This window comes from Morchella sextelata (genome assembly GCF_020137385.1).
Source record: "Morchella sextelata strain SCLS chromosome Unknown scls_5, whole genome shotgun sequence".
NCBI classification, from domain to species: Eukaryota; Fungi; Ascomycota; class Pezizomycetes; order Pezizales; family Morchellaceae; genus Morchella; species Morchella sextelata.
This window is the reverse complement of record NW_025408620.1, coordinates 1,115,448-1,135,966: the sequence shown is the minus strand read 5'-3', so window position 1 is coordinate 1,135,966 and position 20,519 is coordinate 1,115,448. Positions and strand designations below refer to the sequence as shown.

Below are 20,519 nucleotides of genomic sequence, written 5' to 3'. Positions count from 1 at the left end.
CATAGAGGTTCCCCTGACCTCAACACAAGATCATATATATTTTCTTAACTACGGAATGACAGTAAGGTAATTTGTCTTGCAAGAGTCAATGGTAAATATCAACAACCATAGAAAGCAGGATCGAAACAAACTCTCCCGCACGGAAGACGGCGTAAATCCTGCCAAGAAGGGCCAGTCTTCAGCGGTACATCGTTGACATCATCGAAGATACCATCCTTCGGTATTGCACTAGCTGTGGTTTCGTGACCCTGATCCAAGATGTCATCGTCGTCATGAACCAAATCTTCGACAGGATTATGCAGGTTTTCGATGTAAATGCTCAGATCTACGCATAGCCGCTTTCTATCCCCAGTCGTTATGTTAAAGCTTATTGGTAGCTTTCTCTTTCTTGGTACCACCTTGATCTCCGGAAAGGTGATAATAGAGCGGAGCGCAATGGTCCGTGGAGTTACAGCAGTGAATTGAGTCTCTGCGTGAGATTCACCTTCTATCTCTTGGGACGGCGGTTGGGAATAAGCCTTGCTCACTATTTTTTGCCCGACCAATGGTCTGCTACGTGCCACAGTATTAGCAGGATCAAGTTTCGAGTCTCACTGTGCGGTACCTACACGCCCCAATTAATGGGTATAGGTTCCGGGGTTGGGATACCTTCACGAAACCCCTCAAGACCTGTTGGATAAACGTAGGGTTTTGGAATGACCGGGTTTCTAAAGGTTGGGGAGTTCCAATTCTCAGATGTGGCGACTGTTCGCCTTTGCCTGCACCGCATCTTTACTCTGCAGGCGTTCTCGACTAGTTTATGGATTTTTCGGAACGCCAAATTTGTGTCTCGCCCGGTGTTGGCGGGATTTTTGTTCTCCGAGGGTTTTGAAGCTATCGTAGTCAGATTATAATACTAGAATCGAATGGAGCAAGAGGCAGGTGCAGAAGAACACACCTGAAATAACATATTCAAGTGCTAGTTTTTCGATTTCAAGTAGCTCAGATACAGGACAGGTGAAAGATATTTTGTAGCCGTAGGGAAATCTACTATCTTTATACAAACGTCAGTATAGGTACCGTCAACTACAGGTCTCATTTCTTCATACCTCCGGAACTACGCACGTCCAGCTTCCCTTCCCCCTCCGCACGTGGTATATATGCTAGCACTATCAACCCCTCCTCCGCATGGTAGGATGTCCGATACACAAGATCGTCGCGGATAGGAGACGATGGCGGCGCAGAAAAGACATGCGAGAGCCCGCTCGCGGTAGTTATGTTGTCGAAATATTGGCTCGATGTGTTCCTTCCTAGTAGGTGGATGGCGGTCTTTGATGAACTTTTAGGTAGCCCAACGTGGTGGAATTCACAGTGTATCTGGCCGGACATTGAGCTGAAGGAAGGAGGTGTGTCGTTATAGCGTCTTTTGTTGGAAACAAGCGGTTGAGTCGTGGCAGGTGAAGGGTTAATTCAGGTCGTCGGTTTAGTGGTTTGGGGAGTAAGAAAAATTGAGGCACGCGCTCATAAGGTTGAGTTATACGCCGGAAAATAGCGTTTGAGCGAATGGTAACCGCAATCCTGTGAGGGTAGGTTCACACGTAGTATGGGAACGGTTTGGGCTGTACAGCGGCATCCTCTTTGGCTGGTGTTGTTTAGCTCCTGGGCGGGTATGGTTGGGCGGACGTATGCGGGAAGTAGCATTTTGAAGTAGGAAGGAATAAAGGATCAGGAAGGGACAAATTATGCCTAATTTATAACAAATTTTCTTTCGAATAGAATCTTCCGGATAAGACTTATCGAAGGAACACTAAACTGTACATGTATCATCACTGTATTTTACAAGGAACTCATATTAGTTTTTTTAAAGCCCAGAAAATGCGGGGCATAGTTCTGGATCCATGTAGTATATCGCCTCTTAGAATTGCGACGAAAAGTATGCGCGTAATAAGCGTTACAATACTTTATTTAATACTGGGGGTCTTAGACTGAGTTGTGCCGTTCACAACCCTAACCCACCCGGCCGAACACAAACCTACAGGAACACGAAGAACGTCACTCTCGCAATTATGACTTTTAAGCCCCGCACATTTTCTGCGGCAGAAAAAGAATGGAAAGAGGTGGTATAATTGACAGACGGAATGAAGTGATTGATAATTGATATCTTAAAGAATTTCTTTATATACTGGACTTAACACCCACAGATCAGGGTTTGTCTGTCGTATCTGACAGAAATCGACATAAAGATCATATATGTAAGAACCCCATTTATCACTAATCTTAACACAGTAACTAATTTCTTCCCTGAACCAAGAGCTGTCACTACCCAGCTCGGGTATTTACCTCTCCCCACGAACCGAAATCCAAGAGGCCTTCGCCGCAGTCCTCCTGGGCCAAACTGAAATCTGTACGATTCTCGGTCTATGCTTCATATCCGCTGTCCCAGCCTTCCTTTTCGGCGCCACAGCAAGAAATTTCCGAACCTCTTTACAAATCGTCTTCGCCGCCGGCATTGCAAACTCCTTTGGAGTAGCGCGTTTGATACCTCTCTCAATCTCAATCGGGATAGGCTTGACACGAACGACACTAAGAAGATCAATGAAGCAGTCATCGGAAGTGGAGATTCCGTAGCGCTGGGCCCAATCGAAGAGCTCAATGTTTTCAGTGTTCTGCGGGATTGCGAGGGAGGCTTCAATCTTCTGGGCATCGGAAGTGGAGGTGAAATTGAAGAGGCGGTTGTCGAACGACTGCGTATCAATGCCGACCAAGGAGGTACTGCGAGGAGTGCTGGCAGTTGAAATGATCTCACCGAATAAGCGGTGGTCGAAGGCTAGCGTGTCTTCGTAGAAGGTACCGGTGGTGTTGGTGTCGACAATATGATTGAGTCCTAGTGTGACCTCCGGGTTTAGTGGAGTTGGAGTTGGGGGAGCGGAAAGATCACTACTCTTGTTAGAACCATCGCGAAGGAACTCAATTACAAATCAAATCAATACTTTTCAATTTCGCTGGACCTATCGGTAACCTCCTGTTGGACCAGTGCATCCTGGACTGGATGTTCTTGGAGTTCAATGGGACTAGCACTCGGGAGAATAAACCTCAATGGAAGGATCGTCAAGCGACTACCTACTCCAGTACTCTTCCGGGCGAGAGGACTGGGGTCGGGCTGGTCATCGAGCTCTGAAAATCACCAATGAGCAACAATTAAATAAACAAGTGGGGAAAAAAAACATGTTAAAGGCAAATAAATGAATCAACATATGATTGGATAAGACATACGATCACTGCTAGTCAATCTATCCATGGAGCCTTCATCGTTATGAGGAAGCTGTTCCTTGTCTGGAGTTCTGTCCAAGAAGCTTGTATCAAGCTCCTTGTTATTTTTGTTGTCACCAGTTGACATCTTTTTTTAAGTTGTTGAATGTGTATCGGGTGCTTATTGAGAGAAAAAGATAATTTTCTATAGAAGCCCTTTTATAGCATCTTTTTTTAAAAAGAGGTGCAAGTGCTTCGGTGCATTTTCCATTTTGGAGGGCACTCAGTGAGGTCTTCGAAGGCCCCCCCACCCCCGACCGCCCCGGGGTTGTGGAAACTAATTGCTTTAGATTTAACCCTGATCCTTATCTCTACGGATATCTTTTGCAAAATAAGAATGTCCTGTTCTTCTCATACATCGAATTTCAGAACTATAATTACAAGCTCAGGCTCTTAGACTCTAGCTCTATGTATTTAAAGGACATGACATCGGTACATGCGCACGAGGTGCAATGTCTTTTTCAGGGGAAATAAATGTCATACTAAATCTATCATCTTGCAATGCCAGAGATACACAGAAAGCCATAGTCCTGGATCGTAGGCAGGACCGACTTGCAATGAATATCCCAAGATCATCAAAATAATTAGGCTATATATCACAACAAAAATTCGATTTTTCATAAGGTGGTGGAGACACCTGGAGAGCTGAAGGTATCTCATTAAACATGAAGTCTAAAGAGGTAGTTGTCTGGAATTGGAGAGATGTGTACGTTTTTCGAACATTCTAAATCAAAATCTTTACGGAGAGTGTGTCGGTATAAATGACTGCAGCGGTGACAACGATATCCAAAGATTGTGGAAAAGAGTGTGAATCATTTGGGTCCTGGCTAGTATGTGAGAGAGTGGTAAGATGGATGCTCATATAGGATTAAATATGTTTTGTAGAGTAACTACTAGTGACAGGACACGATCAATCCCACACAACCTTTCTCCTTGTAAACCTATTGATAGTATACCTCTTTTTCTTCTTCACAGGAACCACTTGATCGGGAACCATCCAAAACTGCTTAGGCGCTGTGATAAACTTTAGGGGAGCTGTCCGCAGCTTGTTCTTAGGTGCCAGACGGAAGGTGTAGACATCACCTCCGCATACCCTCTTCCGTGGTAGGGCCTCTAGGCTCTGCTCCGCTACCGACCTTTTTCTCTTGGAGGATACATCCATGTCGCCTTAGGTTGGTCTTTGGGTGTTGCTTGATTGAGGGAAGACGTTATCGATAATCTCCTCTTTTAGAAGACTCTTTACACCGAACTCTTCCTCGGAGGTGGGTTTCGCCCCAGCAACGATTATCTCTTCCGTTGGATTCGATGGAGTCGTAGGTGCAATTATACCACTTCGGTGGGACAGTGTTATGCGTGGCGATGGAGCTTTTCCAATTTGAAATTCAGGTTTTGATGTAACTCCCTGAATGCTAGACAATACTCTCTTCCCTATCTGCACACGAGGTCGAAGGCAGGTCTCGCTCTAATGAGCTTGACACGGCTGTCCTGCTCTGTGAGGTATTATCGTGTATCTGCTGGTCTTACAAGCGCGATAGAGTAGGGGAAGAAGCGTGAAAATAAAGGTTTGGTACTGGACTTCTGCTACTCATATATGGGTGTTGGTACTTTATATCATGAAGAAACCTCGGGAGACACACAGGAGAGAGACCGGGTTGTCTCACCAACTGCTCGTAGCTACCGCCCTATTGAGCCCTAAGCAATAGAAGTCTATTGCTCTACAGCGGATACCTCCTTGCCCAAGGGAAGTATGAGATGGAGGTGGACAATATCTCGCAGTGGCGCTTTCCAGGGTCTGTATGCTTCAGCGCTCAGATTGGAAGAGTGAAGGAATCCTCGCCGCAGGTGCGTGATAGACCCGAACAGAGGGACGACGGATTGGTGGGTATGATGACCAGGAAATGGGGTTTCTGGTGCGCCGGCTTGTAGAGTTTCTGTAAAGAAGCAGGCGATGAAGTGTTGAAAAGTGAGCGGCAGCACCAATCGTTTGACGAAATAAGGAGATTAATTCACCTGCCGTTGAGGGAGGCACCTTTTGTTTCTTTCTTCGCCCAATCATCCTATACTTATGTTCTTGTATATCACCTCCACATTCGACTACAATGTATGTTTGACAGTGACTGCGAGAAATCTCATCCTTCAAGGCCAAAACTAGATGTGAAATCTTCTAAACTATTAGGTGGTAACATTTTTACAAGTTCGACCATCTACTCCTACCACAAATGGTGAAGACATCGATCGGATGAGCGTCTTCTTCGCCAGTCCAAAACCCCTAGCAAAAAGAAAGAAAAAAGAGTGTCGATATTACCAGAAACGATTCACTTGTATGATGTAAATAAAAAGAACAAAAGGTAGCATTGATGGTCCAGCCATATCTACTACCCCCACCCCTGGATTGAACCCTGGACCTCCTGTAATCGAAGGCAAGGCACAACCTCACGGTGTCCGTCCGGGGGGCGAGTTAACCGTTAAGCCACTCGCCCATGTGTGTTTTTCGCCCCGAGTCCTATTTGAATGCCAAGATTGTAGATTTTCTGGTAAGATACATGTATCTAACTCGATTCGGTTTGGTTTTCTTGCCCGGGACTCTGACCCTTTGCATTCGGATATATGGCATGCTACTCAAGGGCCAATTTTCTACTTCTCTCGACCTAGTGAAAAGTGTTTCATGAAGTACGGTAAATCATGTTAGAACAACTGCTCTCTGTATTAGTAAGGCAACGAGAAGTCCCCAGAAAGTTTAGATTGATGCCTGGTGATGCAAAGTATGTCACCAAAGGTAGAAGAACAGTACCAGTGCCTCCGAAACGGAAGACTCGATTCCGTTTACCGTTACTATGTTTGTGTTGGAACTGGATATGATCAACTGTAACAAGATCGAGAACTACAAGACTTCAGAACTCTCACTTTTAATAATCGCGTCCGGGTGCGATAGATCGGATTTATCTCGTTTTTCTGAGCTTGGCGTTCATGAGAAAGTTTTTATGTTTGCCTTAGAGTCTTCGATTCGGGGGTGTCAAGGTGATATTTAAACTCTCCAATCGTATACATTGATCCTACACGACCACCTTGTCGGACCCTATGAGGCGACGGCATCAGCAACCTAGACAACTATTTGTCACCATTCTTCTTTGAATTGATACATACAAGTAGGTACCCATACCTCTACTACATGTAAAGGACACTAGTATCGGTCGAAGTGAAAGGTTAAGCATGAGAAGGGAATTACTGTTGATAAAAATAAATCTTTTGATGGGATGTCCAATTTAGGGAGGGTTATCACCCGCGGGCCCCTCTGCGGCGGGCATTTTGTGAAAGTAAATTAGTCTAGCCCTCATGACGCGATATTCTGAATGTATGGGAGCGGGAGTGAGCGGAATGAAGTGCTGAGTCAATTCTTATTTGGCCCCATTCATGACATAAGCATGGGTTGAGAGCCTCGATTATCGTCATTCGGCGGTGGCAAAGCCTACAGATGTGGGGTTTGACGTTGTATATATTCTCGGGACCTTATAATGGGCCAATATGTAAAGTGGGTTTTTCGCTCTGTTAAAATCAACAGTCAACAGGTTTGTCACAAGGAACCCCAAGCGACAAGGGGTATTCACTACTGGTTGACTCCGTGGTGACTACATAGGCGGAAGGGGCAATGAAGATAAAATAATTTCTCAAGCACACAGCACTGTAGTACAAGATCTTTCACATTGGTGGAAAACGGTAATCTCATTATCCTTGATAATTAGGTTTCACTGAGAAACCAGTGTTCTTGAAGAGGAGGCTTCCTCTTAGGCTGGACCAATAGTGTTTATTCAAATCCTATCCATATTCAAACTTCAAATCTCGATAATCAACGGCTATTTCGCGTTATTAACCGGCCATCCAACCTGAGCGATTCCTAACAGGAGGTAGTATATTAGTACTTGAGGTTTATGTAAACTATATATTATAATAATTGAATAGGGCGTTTATTTACTTTGGTAATCCTTTCTACTAGGTCCAGTAATTCACAAATATCGGAGACCCCGGCCCTCACCAAGGTACAATTCCCGCCTCTGCCACTGGAAAATATGATTAGAAAATTAGTAGTCTGGCAAAAATATGAACCTCTAACTCGAGTGAAAGGAGAAACAGGTAATTCGTAGGGACGAAAATTCGTTTTTCGGTTACTAACCTAATTTCCAAACTCGATCTTCTGATAGTAGCAATATAGATTGCGACTCGTCGTACTTGATCATGTGCATGCTTGTTATCGATGCTGAACGACTAATTTAACACATTGTTAGCAAGTCTCTCACACAGCAATCCGAGGCAGCGGTGCTTACAACATACCCTCCTTATAGCTCCGAGGACCGCCAGTACAAGTTTACAGTCACATCATCCCTTTCCCTTCATCTCTATATACGTTAGCACAGAGCTCAACATGACATCCAGAAACCAGAAAAGGCATGGAAAAGCAAATAAATCCGCCGCAGGTGCCGGAAGGCACCGTGACGTTGTAGACGAGGTAGCTCAGTCTGTCCCACAGTGGCCAGAGGGCACTGTAGGGATATCAACGACATGAAACTCCAGTCATTGACGACAAGTGGCAAGAAGGCACTTTTAGACGGGGAAGAATGGTTCTCTCTGCAGCTCACGGTGGCAAGATGGCACTGTTGAACTGAGAGGAAAAGATGGACCTATCTACAGGTGGTAAGAAGGCACCTGTCGATGGAGAAAACGAAGTTTATGTCTCGCCTATAGTGGCAGAACGGCACTTATTGGCTGCAATGAGATCCTGGGCAACGAAAGTGACCGAAGAGCACGCGTAGATGGAGAGCCAAAGGTTGTAAAAGATGTGAATAGCGAGACGGAATTGTAGGGTGGACCTCCGATTCAGGTATTTTGTTGAGAACGACATGAAGTGTTGGTGGAAGGTAAGTGTTAGCGATTTGAGGTTACATGAAAGAAGATCTCCCATAGATCCTGAGTAGATTAGATTGTGGTTGGTTGTGACAGCCACCATGTGCGAGGATAACGACCTCTGTGTGATTGAGGAAACCTACACCGCCGGAAGACAAAAGAATAAAGTTCTCCAAACATACCAGGATTATTTTAAAGAACGGCTCTTTCTTGCGCTCCACGACAAAGGCTTTCATGATTACACCCTCCCAAACGTGGCCAGATGTTCGGTCATCACAGCTCCCCTGGGCCAGGGAAGTTCAATTGGTTAGGCTCAGGGATACACGACTCAGGATAGACACAACCTCCTTTGCTCCTGGAGCATCCTTAAAAAGAATTTAATTCTACCTGGCGCCCCAACGCACCCTGATGAGACCACCACCCTACCGAAAGATGCTCTAACTCCCGGCATGACCTTCGACACAATCCTAAGAGACGACAATACGCCGTATATACTTGGATCGAACATCTTGATATCATTCAGGATGATGAAAGCATTGACATCGAAGATCTGTCTCTTTAATCAGCTTGATACAGCTTTCCTCAAATCCAGCTCATGCTTCATGGTGTGATTTTGAATTTCTTCGAAACGAATTTTCATTTTTCAAGTGACAAAATCCATATCTTGAGTATTCTGAATACTGTTCTGTCACGAAAAGAAGCTCTTTAAATACCACGTCACTCCTTTCCAATCCAGGCATCAAAATCACAGTATCCTGTTCAAAACAACCTACAAACGCAATCTAAATCGTACAACCTAGAAATACAACCTACCAATAACCAATTACGCAAAACAACAATGAATAACCAATTCCTCACACTGACCAGCCGTTACCTCTTCCCCGACGTCGAATTAAATCAAAGCGCAGTCCGTCTTGTTCTCGGCGACATCTCCGCCTTCTTCACCTTCCTCCTTCTCGTCCACAGCGGCATCTTCATCTTCCAGAGAGTCCGGGGACCCGCCCAGAGTAGCCCCGCCTTCCGACCTTTCACCGCAGACGAAGCCGCACCAATCCCACCACCCCTCCCAGTCGTACCACATCGACCGGACACCTTCATACCAATTGTACCCGACGAGGACGAAGATGAAGACCACGCTTGGGACTCCGCATTCTACCGCGCTCATATCGGTGACCCTGGGAACTACTTCCTCGACTACTCAGTGGAGGCCACAGCTCCCCCCAGAAGTGACTCTTCTAGCAGTGACTCGGATTTACCGCCGCCACCTGAGAGACCCGCGTTCACTAGGCTTGTGCAGGCGGGTGGTGTGTTTCGCGCGTTGAGGGGAAATTCTACACGTGCCTCAGTGAGCTCGTATACGACGGGTAGCGCAAGGAGTGCCACGGCGTGGCCGGATTCTGGGCTTGCGCAGGAGACGTTTGAGGACCTGGAGATGGATAGGATTGCGGCAACGCTGGTGGACTTGAGAGTGACGCCGGGAGATGTGCTGGCGGCGCTGCAATTGACGTATCCGGATTTGAGAATAGCGCCAGTGGGCATTGAACAGAGTGATGGGAGTGAGGCTGATGTGGAGAGTCTGAGTGTGGTACACGCGGACACGATGGACGTTGACGTGCGTGTTACAGGGCTTGACCTTTCAGGTGTTGAAGAGAACGACCAGGTGGAGTTGGTGGAGATTATCAGAACTCTCTATAGGTTGAAGTTGTTCGTTGACGGAAAACGTCAATATGAGAACAGTCGGTCTGGTTCCGGCGGTGAAGAGGAGAATCGTGCGTCTGCTTCTCATCTTAAAGCGAGGAATAGTGGGTCTAATTCGAACAACCATAAGCGGGATCGTCAACCTGGCTCGGGTGGAGAGGAGGGAAGTAGAGGGTCTGGTTCGGGCGGTAGTCAGGTACCTGCTCCTTCTGAATGGAGTACTAATATTGATGAATTGTTTATGTTGGCTTACAATGGATGAGCCTTTTACGAGGGTTGGCTGAAGTTGCTAGACCGGAAAGAAAAGAAAAAAAGAACTTATGCCTAGGAGTTTAGGACATCAGATGGGATCGTTCTCGTCCCCGGTAATTAGAGAGAGTTGACTTTTGATAATCATAGGGACAAGAAGGTTTGATAGAACGATGAATTGGTAGAGGTTGGAGAGTTAAGAAAAGGTTTGGGTCGCGGGAAGAGAAGTAGCAAAAGTGTTTAGAATAAAACTATCGTCTAGCAAGACAATTTCATTTATCAATGCCCTCTGCCAACAGGTAACTAGTGATGAAAAAACGGACCTCAATAACCAGACTCACTACATGTAGTACTAGTAGGTTCTATTTGCCTCAATATGTGAGAAAGAAGCGACCAGCATCGCATCCCAAGCGTTGATCGAAATGACTGTTTGGCGGCAGAATAAAGAGGCTCAAGATTGTCCTGAAAGACCCAACATCGGCACATTCTCTAAAATCCTAACTCTCTTTAATTGGCTCATCTAGCCGCTCTGCAGAATCCGATAAGTTATTTTAAATGTCCGCTTATTCAATTATAAAACTTTGAGATCTACATGTACGCAAGGATGAGAGAAATCAGCCAATGGTCTCTCCCGAGTATGTATCACAAGGTCATGGAAGGATAAGAGAGAGCTTGCGTAGCAATAGATGTTTCATTCACTTGGAGTTTTATATTGTTCTCTCCACTGTGCGCGCTAGATGCAACATTTACCAACCATTGAACACATTCTGGGGTGTTTTCTGGTAGCGTCATGGTATATCACTCGCGAACGGTGATGGTCGACGCCAAGCCTTTCTTTTTAAAATATTTAGTTCCTTATCTCAATCCTATCGGCAAGTCATCTATCACCATGGATTTATTCTCACATATACAGTGTTTCAATCGTCCCCAACAATCCTCCCGCCTATAGAAAATCATACCACTGTTGGGGGTCCTCACAATGGTTGATACGACGTTGTGTAGTTTGGGTATATGTATGCTGGACCGCTAACTGATTAAGCGAGTCACAAACCGTCACTCGTTTCATAACACATCACTCGTTTTCCTTGGCCGATAGAGTTAGGATTAGCGCGTGTTGAGCCGCACTCCAAGAAAGCACCACAACGAGACAACAAGAAACTTCACGCCCGCCGAACGCATACCACAAATATTTTTAAGTAAATGACTCCCCTAATCAATTAATTTTCGAGTATTTCCTTTTATGTAGCTCATGATGATCGCCGGAGCCCCATAACCCTTGATAATTGACAGATGCACGCATTACCACCACCGAGACTCACTAGGAATGACCACCGAAGTGCAAACTCTGGGTTGCGCTGCAGCGTGTAGTACTTGTATGTCTGGCTAGCGCGCCTAGCCAGGTTAGTCATGGTGCCTAAAGCAGTCTTGGCATTCAAATGGGACTCAGGGCGAAAAACACACATGGGCGAGTGGCTTAACGGTTAACTCGCCCCCCGGACGGACACCGTGAGGTTGTGCCTTGCCTTCGATTACAGGAGGTCCAGGGTTCAATCCAGGGGTGGGGGTAGTAGATATGGCTGGACCATCAATGCTACCTTTTGTTCTTTTTGTGTACAGTCAAATAATGATATTGAAGTGAAGGAAGCATCATAAATTTTGTTAGGAAGTTACGCGCATTAGCTACCTACCGTATACCAACGCTTTTATCCGGCAGTACGTGGAGGTTGAAGAAATGTTCTTTTTCTCAGTACTTATTTTGAGGGCCATCATCAAGCCTGCGCCAATTGGTGACTAAGCGACCTGTCCCCAACCTCGGTAAATCTACACTTCTTTGTTTCGACACAACAATATCCACAATGAGAACGTGTAGTTGCTCTTCTCTACATGTGTGTGTTCGGAAAAAGTCATGAAACAATCTTCGGACAAAGGGGTCAATGAGTTCAGGAATCCGCGACCTGATAGAGTGTCTCCACATCATCGATCGCATATTTCGTCTAGAAGCTGTATTGTGGTAGCTGATGAGCTCTACGAGAGAATTCGTAAATTATAAATCTTAGTCGTCTGTATCGATCGATAGTTGACACCATCACGAGTAACTACTGAAACCATCAATTTTCATCTCCTTCAGCCCCCTTTCGTTCAGGAGACACTCCAACATCCTTCTCATTATTCCTTTCCCGCCGCCGACTCCGACTCCAATCCAGTCTGTACTGTTCCGCTTCCCGCCGCGTTATCGGTCCTAGCTTCCCCTCAGCGAACCGAACTTCTGTCTCATATTGGAGAAACCTCCACTCCTGTATCTCGGCCTGTCTTGTCACCGCATTCCACACCTCGATGCTCTCAATCGCTGGGACCCCCGACAAGAGCGCCTCGAATTTCCGTGCCGTGTCCATCTTTATCCAGGCTTTCAGCTCATCAGTTTCCTCGTCTGATACGGCACTATGTTGAGGATCGCGGTTGCGACCTTCGTGATACTGATGCCTCCTGTGTTTATCCATTGCGATTGTTCCATCGTTCCATGACTACCACCCCCGGTCAGAGCCTGGATTAGCGAAGCGCGATAAACAGACGTGGTAGAGCTAGAGCTAGGAATACCTACCGTTTTAAACACGTCCCTGTATCTATCCGTTGGGGCCACCTTTGGAATCGCCGGCCGCGAATCCGGACCTCCCGCCAGAAGCAAGATCGAGGACACCGCCAAGCAAACAAAGACCGCCGCCAGCGCCACCCCAAACCAATACAACACATTCAGAAACCTGTTCATGTCTTCTAGGATTACCGCATGCGACATCCCATCCCCCTCCGGCCACGGCTCCACATGCACAGGCCCTGCAAAGCGGTCCATGGCCACCTCTGTGTCCGCAAGCCTCTTATTTAGTATCTCCAGGTCATCCTGCAGCCTTTGTGCGAGGTCAATGTGGGCATGTAGATATCCTTCATATCTGAGCGATTGCTTGTTCTTGTCGCCTCCATCGATCTCGACTTGTATCGCTTGATGGAGGTTGAGGAGCTGTGACTGGACCTGTCGGAGGTTGTGCCGGGTGGTGAGGATGTTCGCGATGATATCTTTCTGGTTGGCAGTGAGGCGAGCGATGACCTCGTCTTTTATCCTGGCACGGAGACCCATTGCATTCTCCAGGTCGAGCACAGCCGATATGTTCGGGGGCTCTATAGCACTCGAAAATGAGGGGTGTGTATTTAAACATAATAAACGCACCTGCTATCAAAATGCGTGTGTTAATGTGCGCCATACATGACATGTGTCAAAAGAACAATGAACCTTCCTAGCTTAGGAGTGAAACACACCCCAAGGAATCTGATTAATATTTTCTTCTTGAAGACCACTATTCCGCACATTAGCTTTGGGACATTCATTAGTGTATGATAATGTTCCATTACCGCCCGAGGCGAAGCCGCCGGCAGGGTTAGGGTTCCGATGTATATGTTGGCTAGCGAGGTGAAGCGAAATAACGTTCAATTTGGAAGAAAGTTCGCAGGTTATAGGCTCTCGTTCTGTTGATGGTGAGGCCCATGCGCCATGATTTTGTGTCATGTTGATTTCGTGTCTTGCCGTTTAGTTTTTAGTTTGTCGGCTGGCTTGGCGTTGCGGATGACACTCTTGGACGAACATGTACTACAGCCCCGAAACAGGAAACCATATTTGAGGCAGGTATCGGGCGATTTTGATACTAGCTTTCAATTTTCTGTAGGTAATAACATGAGATTCACCAACTGTCACTAGTCCTCCAACGCAATTTTAAGAATACCTGAATGTACAGAGTACTATACTTCTGATGCTTTGATGTCTTCCAGGGGTGTAACCAGTGTAGACGAGTTATGTATCGTCTATAAAGCCCAAAGATAGCTGAGTATCACACAATACTCATGCTCTTGAAAGGAGCTAAAGTACATGTAGACCCGGCCTTCACACCTGGCTCCCACTGGGGCTAGCAGGACTGATGCCGTATCCGGCTGAACAGGGTTCATAGTCGAGGTCGACTCTCCCTCTACACATCTTGCACATCATAACAGGTACACTGAACCCCGGATCGTTCACACACGTTTGTTTCCCCTTTCCCTTCAATAGACGTATAAAAACCCCCGTCGGCTTAGCCAACCACAACCAATGGACAGGAGTACTGGTGCAAGTGATCGAACACTTGTAGGTTTTATGTACGATCACATTATTACCAATAACATCGACGCAGTGGTCCTTAAAATGGAAACAAAGCCGTTCATAAATGACATCGGGGGTCGAGCGGTGCCACGGGTGTAAGATCGGGCGAGCAAGCTCTGTGGGGCTGGAGATTGACATTTTTAATTCTTCATGAGCACGCATACGATCCTCACGCTTGTCTTTGTTTGCAAATATCTTTTTTGGTATTGCAAGCATTTTCTCTCGCGTGGGAGCTTTCCTCCCCGCACCCCGCTCACGATCACGGGAATGGCCCGACCCACCTTGTGTGTAGAGCGCAGCACCCTCTTTTGTAAACCTTATACGCGGCGTGTTGAGGTGGTCTGTCTCTTTTGAGCTGTAGATTCTCACTCCACCGGGTATGTCATCGCTCTTGTCCGATGATTGGGATACTCGACGGGCGCTAGCTCGAACCTCTAAATATTTGAGGTTTTCTAGTTCCCTTTCCTTCGCATGGTATCGGAGGAAAGCTTCAACACCTGATGGTGATTGGCGAGATTTGGGTTCATCGTCCGCCGCGCCTACAATATCCCTGGTCGCTTGGTGGTCTTCCTCGGTCTCCTTGTCTTCCTCGGTCTCCTTGTTTTCCTCGGTCTCCCGCTCTTCATCGATCTCCCGGTCTTCCACCGTCTCCAACTCTTCCCTGATCTCTTTCTCTTCCTCAGTATTCTGCTCTTCCTCGGTATTCTGCTCTTTCTTGTTCTTCTGGACTTCCTCTGTCACCGGGCCTTGATCCGGAGAAATAACTAGAGCCATTGTTAGATAGGTTAGCCAATCTGAACTATCAAGAAATAGGGACGGTGGTTATCGGGGGTGCGATTAATTCACCTGAGTTATCCATTAAACCGGGTTTTGATATTCTCGGTAATCAAGAGGAATGTATATGGGGTGGACGATCGATTGAAAACCTGTATCCCGACAATTTGGAGATCTTAGAGTTGATCCTTTTTCGAATAACAGTGTGACAGACTCACAATTGTTTCGTGTGTAGTGGTATTTATAAAAGAAGGCGTGTATAGGTGGCGATAGCGCAACAAGACGTGTGCAAATTTGGAATGGTCCAGTTGTTTATCTCACGCAGATACGTGTCAATAAACGGAGAGTGTGAAGAATTGGCCACCGTCCTTTCCATGTCGCAACCAGCACGTACGCGCTGCTGCTTCACGACGACTCTAGCATGCCAAGACCATTCAAAATGTTTCAACCCTTTTTTAGACGACGTACTAATACTGTCCTAATTACAATATTTCTATGCGATAAAGCCAGTTCCTATGTTGTATTCTATGTCCGATAGGGCGCCTTGTACCTTTCCAACTGAGGTCGTTCTTACTATACAATATTTCTATTTATTGGTTTATCTACGACCCAGATATCATCAGTCGGAAGCACCTAAGCACGCGAATGTTTGATCAACGATCATTCTTCTCGAGCAAAGTGAATATTCGAGTGATAGGCTATGATCCACGAAAATTGAGTGGGCTGAGACTCCCGAGACATCTGGAAAAAAAAAAAAAGAGGAGTTTATTACATATTGAATACACTTCAATTAGTGGTACATCTGACCAACGAACTTATTAACATCTTTAATACTTATCATTATCAGAACTTGGGAAGAGTAATCAGGAGATGCATGCTATTTCATGAATTACAATAATTCGAATTGGCTCCTTACTTAACAGTTGAAGAGCAAGAATTGAAAATCTCCCGCTGTACAATCATAGTACAGAGTCGATATAAATACTTCAAACACTGGCCAATCCTTTGGACCCACCATGTAAACTACTCATCGACAAGTGACGATAACCAACATAAGAAAGGATACATGACACCCCGCAATATTCATACAGTGAGCTGCCGTACCCAGAACCGCATTATACCCCTAGTTGAGTAGCTTTTTGGTGAGCTGACATATTGTTCCTATCTCCAACTCTTCGCCGCAAGACCTGCATATCATGATTGGTGAGGTCAAATCACCCCAAGTCATGGTGCTTATTCTACCATCAGGTTGCCGATAGTAGTCACTGATCTTAACTACTCTATTTATCTCGATAGTGTCAGAAGTGCATTGGATGAGAGGTCCTTCTTCAGGAAACCGGTGGAGGTGAATCTTGTCCAAAGCCAGATCAATACATATGTTGAGAAAGTGATCATTCAACAGTGATATCATCGCTAATGGCTCTGAACGATCCCAAACGTGTACGAGTGGGGGCGGAGGTTTTCGCTGTCGAAGGCCTCCTCGACACCTTGGTCCCGAGCTGGTTGGGGACGTAGATTCCGCTACAGGGGCTGGCTTAGGCGCTAGTCTCCGAAGGCCGCTTAGGTTGTCAGATTCTCGTACACGTGTTCTACCCCTCGATCTCGACAGGTTCGGTGGGGAAACATAAGCGGGTATGGTTACTGCTGGAGGCTCCGCCGAAGATCCCATGGACATGCTCATAGAGTTGATCGCGGGCAAAGTGATGCCATCACCTCTTGTTGCGGTGAAAATATCTGTCTCGGCCTGTAGAAGATGTTGTAATTCTGGTTTCGATGATATATTCGGTATATCATAGCTAAGAGGGACCGATGAAAGGATTTCCTCAGTCTCTCCGGGGGCTGGAGGCGTTGGATGGCGACGTGTCAGAAATTCCAACGTGTTAATTGCTGGCAGAACTTGCTCACCGTGTCTGGTGGTAGCAAATACACATCCATCATCCATCTTACGGGGTTCGGGTGCCGCCATGTTCCCATCATCGCCGTCACAGGCATCCGAGTTAAGATACTGATCACAAATATCGACATCAGGATTGCCGCCATCCCCCGGAGGGGGTGAGGGTGAATCGTATTCTCTAGATCCACCAAAGAAAGATGACAAGAAACCAGCTCCAAGAGGTTCTTCCTCAAATATGTTCATATCGGTAGGCATAGGAACAGTAGATTGTGGTACGATATGCCGCTCATTATGATGCGTAGAGCTTCCCGGCATTCCTACAACTCCGCCGGAAGTGCTCAACGACGGCGTGCCTAAGAGCCAAGACGGGAATTCATTTGAAGCCTTGCGTTTGTTTTGGGATATCTGAGCCTGAGGCTTGGGTAGGTCATGCAAGAAAAGATTCGGCTTTTGTCTTTTAGATGATGGGCTGGTGTCGGTAGAAGCCAGCTGTTGAGGGGGATCGACATTATCGCCCATTATGTTTTCTCCGTCTAGGCCTCAGTAGAAGTACAGCGCCTGCCTGTTTTAATATTCTGGATATATGTTGAGTAAGTGATATGATGTGATGTGACGATCTAAAAAGTATTCGGTGAGTACGGGTTTGTGAGCTTCTTACTTATGGTAAGCTCAACATGTTCTTTACTTCTGCAGAACTCTGTCCTCAAGCTGGGCATGTGCACGTGTGCACACATGTATATCGCTTTGATGGGTGTAAAATACATCTAATACGGCCACATTCCTCTGGGGGACTCTCCTAAGAGACAGATAGAGAGCTGTGCGGTTGGTGGACCAGGTTCGTTTGGTGCCGGTGTCGTGTTGATCAGGCGTGAAAAAAAACTACATGTACATACATGTATACTAGCCAACCATCCTTGGCGCACAAATACCATTTCTAGCCACCAACACACATGGGCGAGTGGTTCAACGGTTAACCCTCGCCAAAGAACACCGCGAGGTTTAGCCCTGCTTTCGATCACAGAAGGCCAGGGTTCGACCCAGGGGTGGGAGTAGTGCCAGTTCGTCCCGGAACCGCACAGTACTTTTTGTTCTTTTTTTGTGTATGAAAGAAGAGATACTATAACCACCCAAAACGTACCGCTTGGGGTCTTTTTTTATTTTGATAATAGTGCGCAATATCCCCCAGTATAAATTTGACATTCCGTGGCATTTGGGGGTGGCATTCTGGGTGAGCCCGTTGCCACGCAGAGGTCAGGGTTAGGTTCCGCTCTTGGCCAATCAGAGGGCGAGTAGGTTCGCAGCATTAAGGGCAGTACATATTAGACGTAGCTTCTCTCACCTGCGCTACGGAGAAAATTTAAAAGGTTGAGACTAGCATACACTAGTCCTAGCCAAGCCTGGCCTCTAGTTCTGGGGGTGTTTTTCGATTTGACGCGCAACAGTAGTGGTGAAACGGCACATCAATTTCACACAGAACCCATGAAACATCATTCAACTACAACAGTTAGCGGGAACCAAAACATTGCCGCTCATATCCCCGGATCCCCCTCCTCGGCCTACCTCATCTGTCCTGGATTACCTTTCTTCTCATAACGCAATAATAAAACCTCCCCGCTATTCTTATACCCATCAAACGCTTCTCTCAAATAAGAGAGTAGCTTCAGTCACTACACCGCCGAACCCCGGGTACAATATCACAGGAATCCATGCTCATTATCTCCGAACCTCCTTCGAACCCCGTATATCATTTCTCATCAATGCCTAGGTTGCCGCTGCTCACAATCCCACCTCCGGCTGATTCAGCTCCGACAGAACGATTAAAGTATCTATAGAGTGTTAGGCTGAAATTATCACGAAGTCCTTGGTATGATCAACAGATATGGCCGGTATAATTTGTAGCTCTCGTATGGGATCATCTTAGATACTGCGGCCGTGTCGCGGGTGGAGGTAGTGTAATCGCGCTGTTAACTGGGCATGGCCGAGCTTGTATTAATATGGCAACAGATCAGGTGTATTATTGGGTGCCTGATTGGAAATAGACAGGCCATGGTTCAACAGAAAGCACCGAAAGTCTTGAGGGTCTCTGAAACGAGAGCATGTTGTGTATATCTCTCCTCCGGGTTATGCTTAAGAGAACGGTGGGCATCAATATCTCTTGCAATGGGAGCATATATCTGAAGCTAGGAGACATCTTCTGAGCAAAGTCCAAAATCAAATGTCCTCGGTGTGGGAGGAGAACTCGCATAAGAAGCCAACCCAAACAAAGGAACTATCATGGCAAGAGCTGCTTTAGAAGAAACGGAGGGAAACGCATTTACCAAAGCACCGCTGTCAACGTTCATTCTACTATTAACATTAGCAAGATTCGATGTGCGGTTACACAGCCAATGAAAAACCTAAGCATATCCGGGAATGAACACAAGTTTTGATTAAAGTCTTCCAACCCTTTAGAAGGTTTCAAAGGGCGCTATCTAAGTGGAGTAGCCACGTCCTCCTGGGTGAGATCTGATTTGGAAGACATCGCAAAATTTTATATGTTCCGAAGGGCACTATCGAAAGAGAAGGCTTTGGTAGACTGTGGTCATGATGTTCATAGAAGCTCGACCACAGGTCAACAGGCCTTTATAAGATCAATCTAAACAGCGCTCAACCCTCCAACTAACACAACTCACTCATACCACCGTCTAACATAGCCCCCACGGCAAGTCATCATATACGTATACTTACCACACCACTCCCGGTTAAAAGGCGCTTTTTAGCTTCCACAGTATAGTTATCAGGCCACACGACATCAAACCCAAAATGCTCTTTGCCGTCCTACAAATGTTCATCCTCGTGGCGATATCCGCAGCCGCTGCTAGTACGCCGGCCGTGGACTCACATCCACCTGTGCCTATGCCTATCGTTACAGGTGTAAGCTCTGAGAGTTTAGCAGAAGATGAACGTGCATATAAAGAAGGACGTATGTCAGAAGAAAGAGTTAGAGAAGAAGAAAGAAAGGACCAACTCTACAAGAAGGTTGGCACAGAGAGGGGAGGGTTGACACCTGAAGATGGACAGGTTTCTAGCGCTACAACACTGGGAGTCGCGTCATTCGGGGGTCTTGTTGCGGTGGGAGTTGGACTTAATTTTATTTAATGGTCTTCCTCTTATAAATGGTTTGATTAGTGAACTCTTGTATTACGTAGATGTAGATTGTGCGCCAAATGTCATGCAACTTTGCTCAACTTTTGTACACGGCTTAGATAGGGTACGACCTAGATACAATACCTGTATGCAGATAAATGTGGTAAAGGAAGCATCTAGTTAGAATTAATGTGAACTATTATTTCTAAACCATAATTTAAGAAATCGATTTTTGACCTACTTTGACCGAATTGGAAGCCTCCAACGGACTTACGATCACGGTTTCAGGATGCAGAGAAGTGAACCTAAATTGAAAAGATATATTGGCCCATATTCATGTACCATCGATTGCTGTGAACCCGTCAAACCTAAAATATGAGGTTTCTTTCTATCTGTGTAGATAGTATCTCAAGCCTC

The 20,519-nt window shown here is 46.1% G+C and overlaps 9 protein-coding genes across 9 annotated transcripts; 2 read left to right on the top strand and 7 right to left on the bottom strand.

Annotated features, from left to right (window-relative positions):
- Positions 1 to 98: 98 nt before the first annotated feature.
- On the bottom strand, positions 99 to 1,368 carry H6S33_010828 (uncharacterized protein; the record flags this gene model as incomplete). The annotated part of the gene is made up of 4 exons (XM_044842191.1): positions 99 to 552; positions 609 to 873; positions 938 to 1,033; positions 1,089 to 1,368. The coding sequence occupies 4 exons, from the start codon at positions 1,366 to 1,368 to the stop codon at positions 99 to 101; spliced, it is 1,095 nt and encodes a 364-aa protein (XP_044696758.1).
- A 947-nt stretch (positions 1,369 to 2,315) lies between these two features.
- H6S33_010827 (uncharacterized protein) lies at positions 2,316 to 3,376 on the bottom strand (the record flags this gene model as incomplete). Its single annotated transcript, XM_044842188.1, has 3 exons — positions 2,316 to 2,916; positions 2,970 to 3,153; positions 3,253 to 3,376. 3 exons carry the CDS (start codon positions 3,374 to 3,376, stop codon positions 2,316 to 2,318), a joined length of 909 nt encoding a protein of 302 aa, XP_044696757.1.
- Positions 3,377 to 5,973: 2,597 nt separating this feature from the next.
- H6S33_010826 (uncharacterized protein) lies at positions 5,974 to 6,500 on the bottom strand (the record flags this gene model as incomplete). Its single annotated transcript, XM_044842187.1, has 5 exons — positions 5,974 to 5,982; positions 6,080 to 6,120; positions 6,193 to 6,245; positions 6,335 to 6,364; positions 6,433 to 6,500. 5 exons carry the CDS (start codon positions 6,498 to 6,500, stop codon positions 5,974 to 5,976), a joined length of 201 nt encoding a protein of 66 aa, XP_044696756.1.
- Positions 6,501 to 9,022: 2,522 nt separating this feature from the next.
- On the top strand, positions 9,023 to 10,144 carry H6S33_010825 (uncharacterized protein; the record flags this gene model as incomplete). Its single annotated transcript, XM_044842186.1, has 1 exon — positions 9,023 to 10,144. One exon carries the CDS (start codon positions 9,023 to 9,025, stop codon positions 10,142 to 10,144), a length of 1,122 nt encoding a protein of 373 aa, XP_044696755.1.
- Positions 10,145 to 12,239: 2,095 nt separating this feature from the next.
- H6S33_010824 (uncharacterized protein) lies at positions 12,240 to 13,258 on the bottom strand (the record flags this gene model as incomplete). The annotated part of the gene is made up of 2 exons (XM_044842185.1): positions 12,240 to 12,653; positions 12,731 to 13,258. The coding sequence occupies 2 exons, from the start codon at positions 13,256 to 13,258 to the stop codon at positions 12,240 to 12,242; spliced, it is 942 nt and encodes a 313-aa protein (XP_044696754.1).
- Positions 13,259 to 13,329: 71 nt separating this feature from the next.
- H6S33_010823 (uncharacterized protein) lies at positions 13,330 to 13,684 on the bottom strand (the record flags this gene model as incomplete). The annotated part of the gene is made up of 3 exons (XM_044842184.1): positions 13,330 to 13,348; positions 13,412 to 13,475; positions 13,531 to 13,684. 3 exons carry the CDS (start codon positions 13,682 to 13,684, stop codon positions 13,330 to 13,332), a joined length of 237 nt encoding a protein of 78 aa, XP_044696753.1.
- Positions 13,685 to 14,056: 372 nt separating this feature from the next.
- H6S33_010822 (uncharacterized protein) lies at positions 14,057 to 15,082 on the bottom strand (the record flags this gene model as incomplete). The annotated part of the gene is made up of 1 exon (XM_044842183.1): positions 14,057 to 15,082. One exon carries the CDS (start codon positions 15,080 to 15,082, stop codon positions 14,057 to 14,059), a length of 1,026 nt encoding a protein of 341 aa, XP_044696752.1.
- Positions 15,083 to 16,495: 1,413 nt separating this feature from the next.
- H6S33_010821 (uncharacterized protein) lies at positions 16,496 to 17,495 on the bottom strand (the record flags this gene model as incomplete). Its single annotated transcript, XM_044842182.1, has 2 exons — positions 16,496 to 16,603; positions 16,665 to 17,495. 2 exons carry the CDS (start codon positions 17,493 to 17,495, stop codon positions 16,496 to 16,498), a joined length of 939 nt encoding a protein of 312 aa, XP_044696751.1.
- Positions 17,496 to 19,778: 2,283 nt separating this feature from the next.
- On the top strand, positions 19,779 to 20,114 carry H6S33_010820 (uncharacterized protein; the record flags this gene model as incomplete). The annotated part of the gene is made up of 1 exon (XM_044842181.1): positions 19,779 to 20,114. One exon carries the CDS (start codon positions 19,779 to 19,781, stop codon positions 20,112 to 20,114), a length of 336 nt encoding a protein of 111 aa, XP_044696750.1.
- Positions 20,115 to 20,519: the final 405 nt, after the last annotated feature.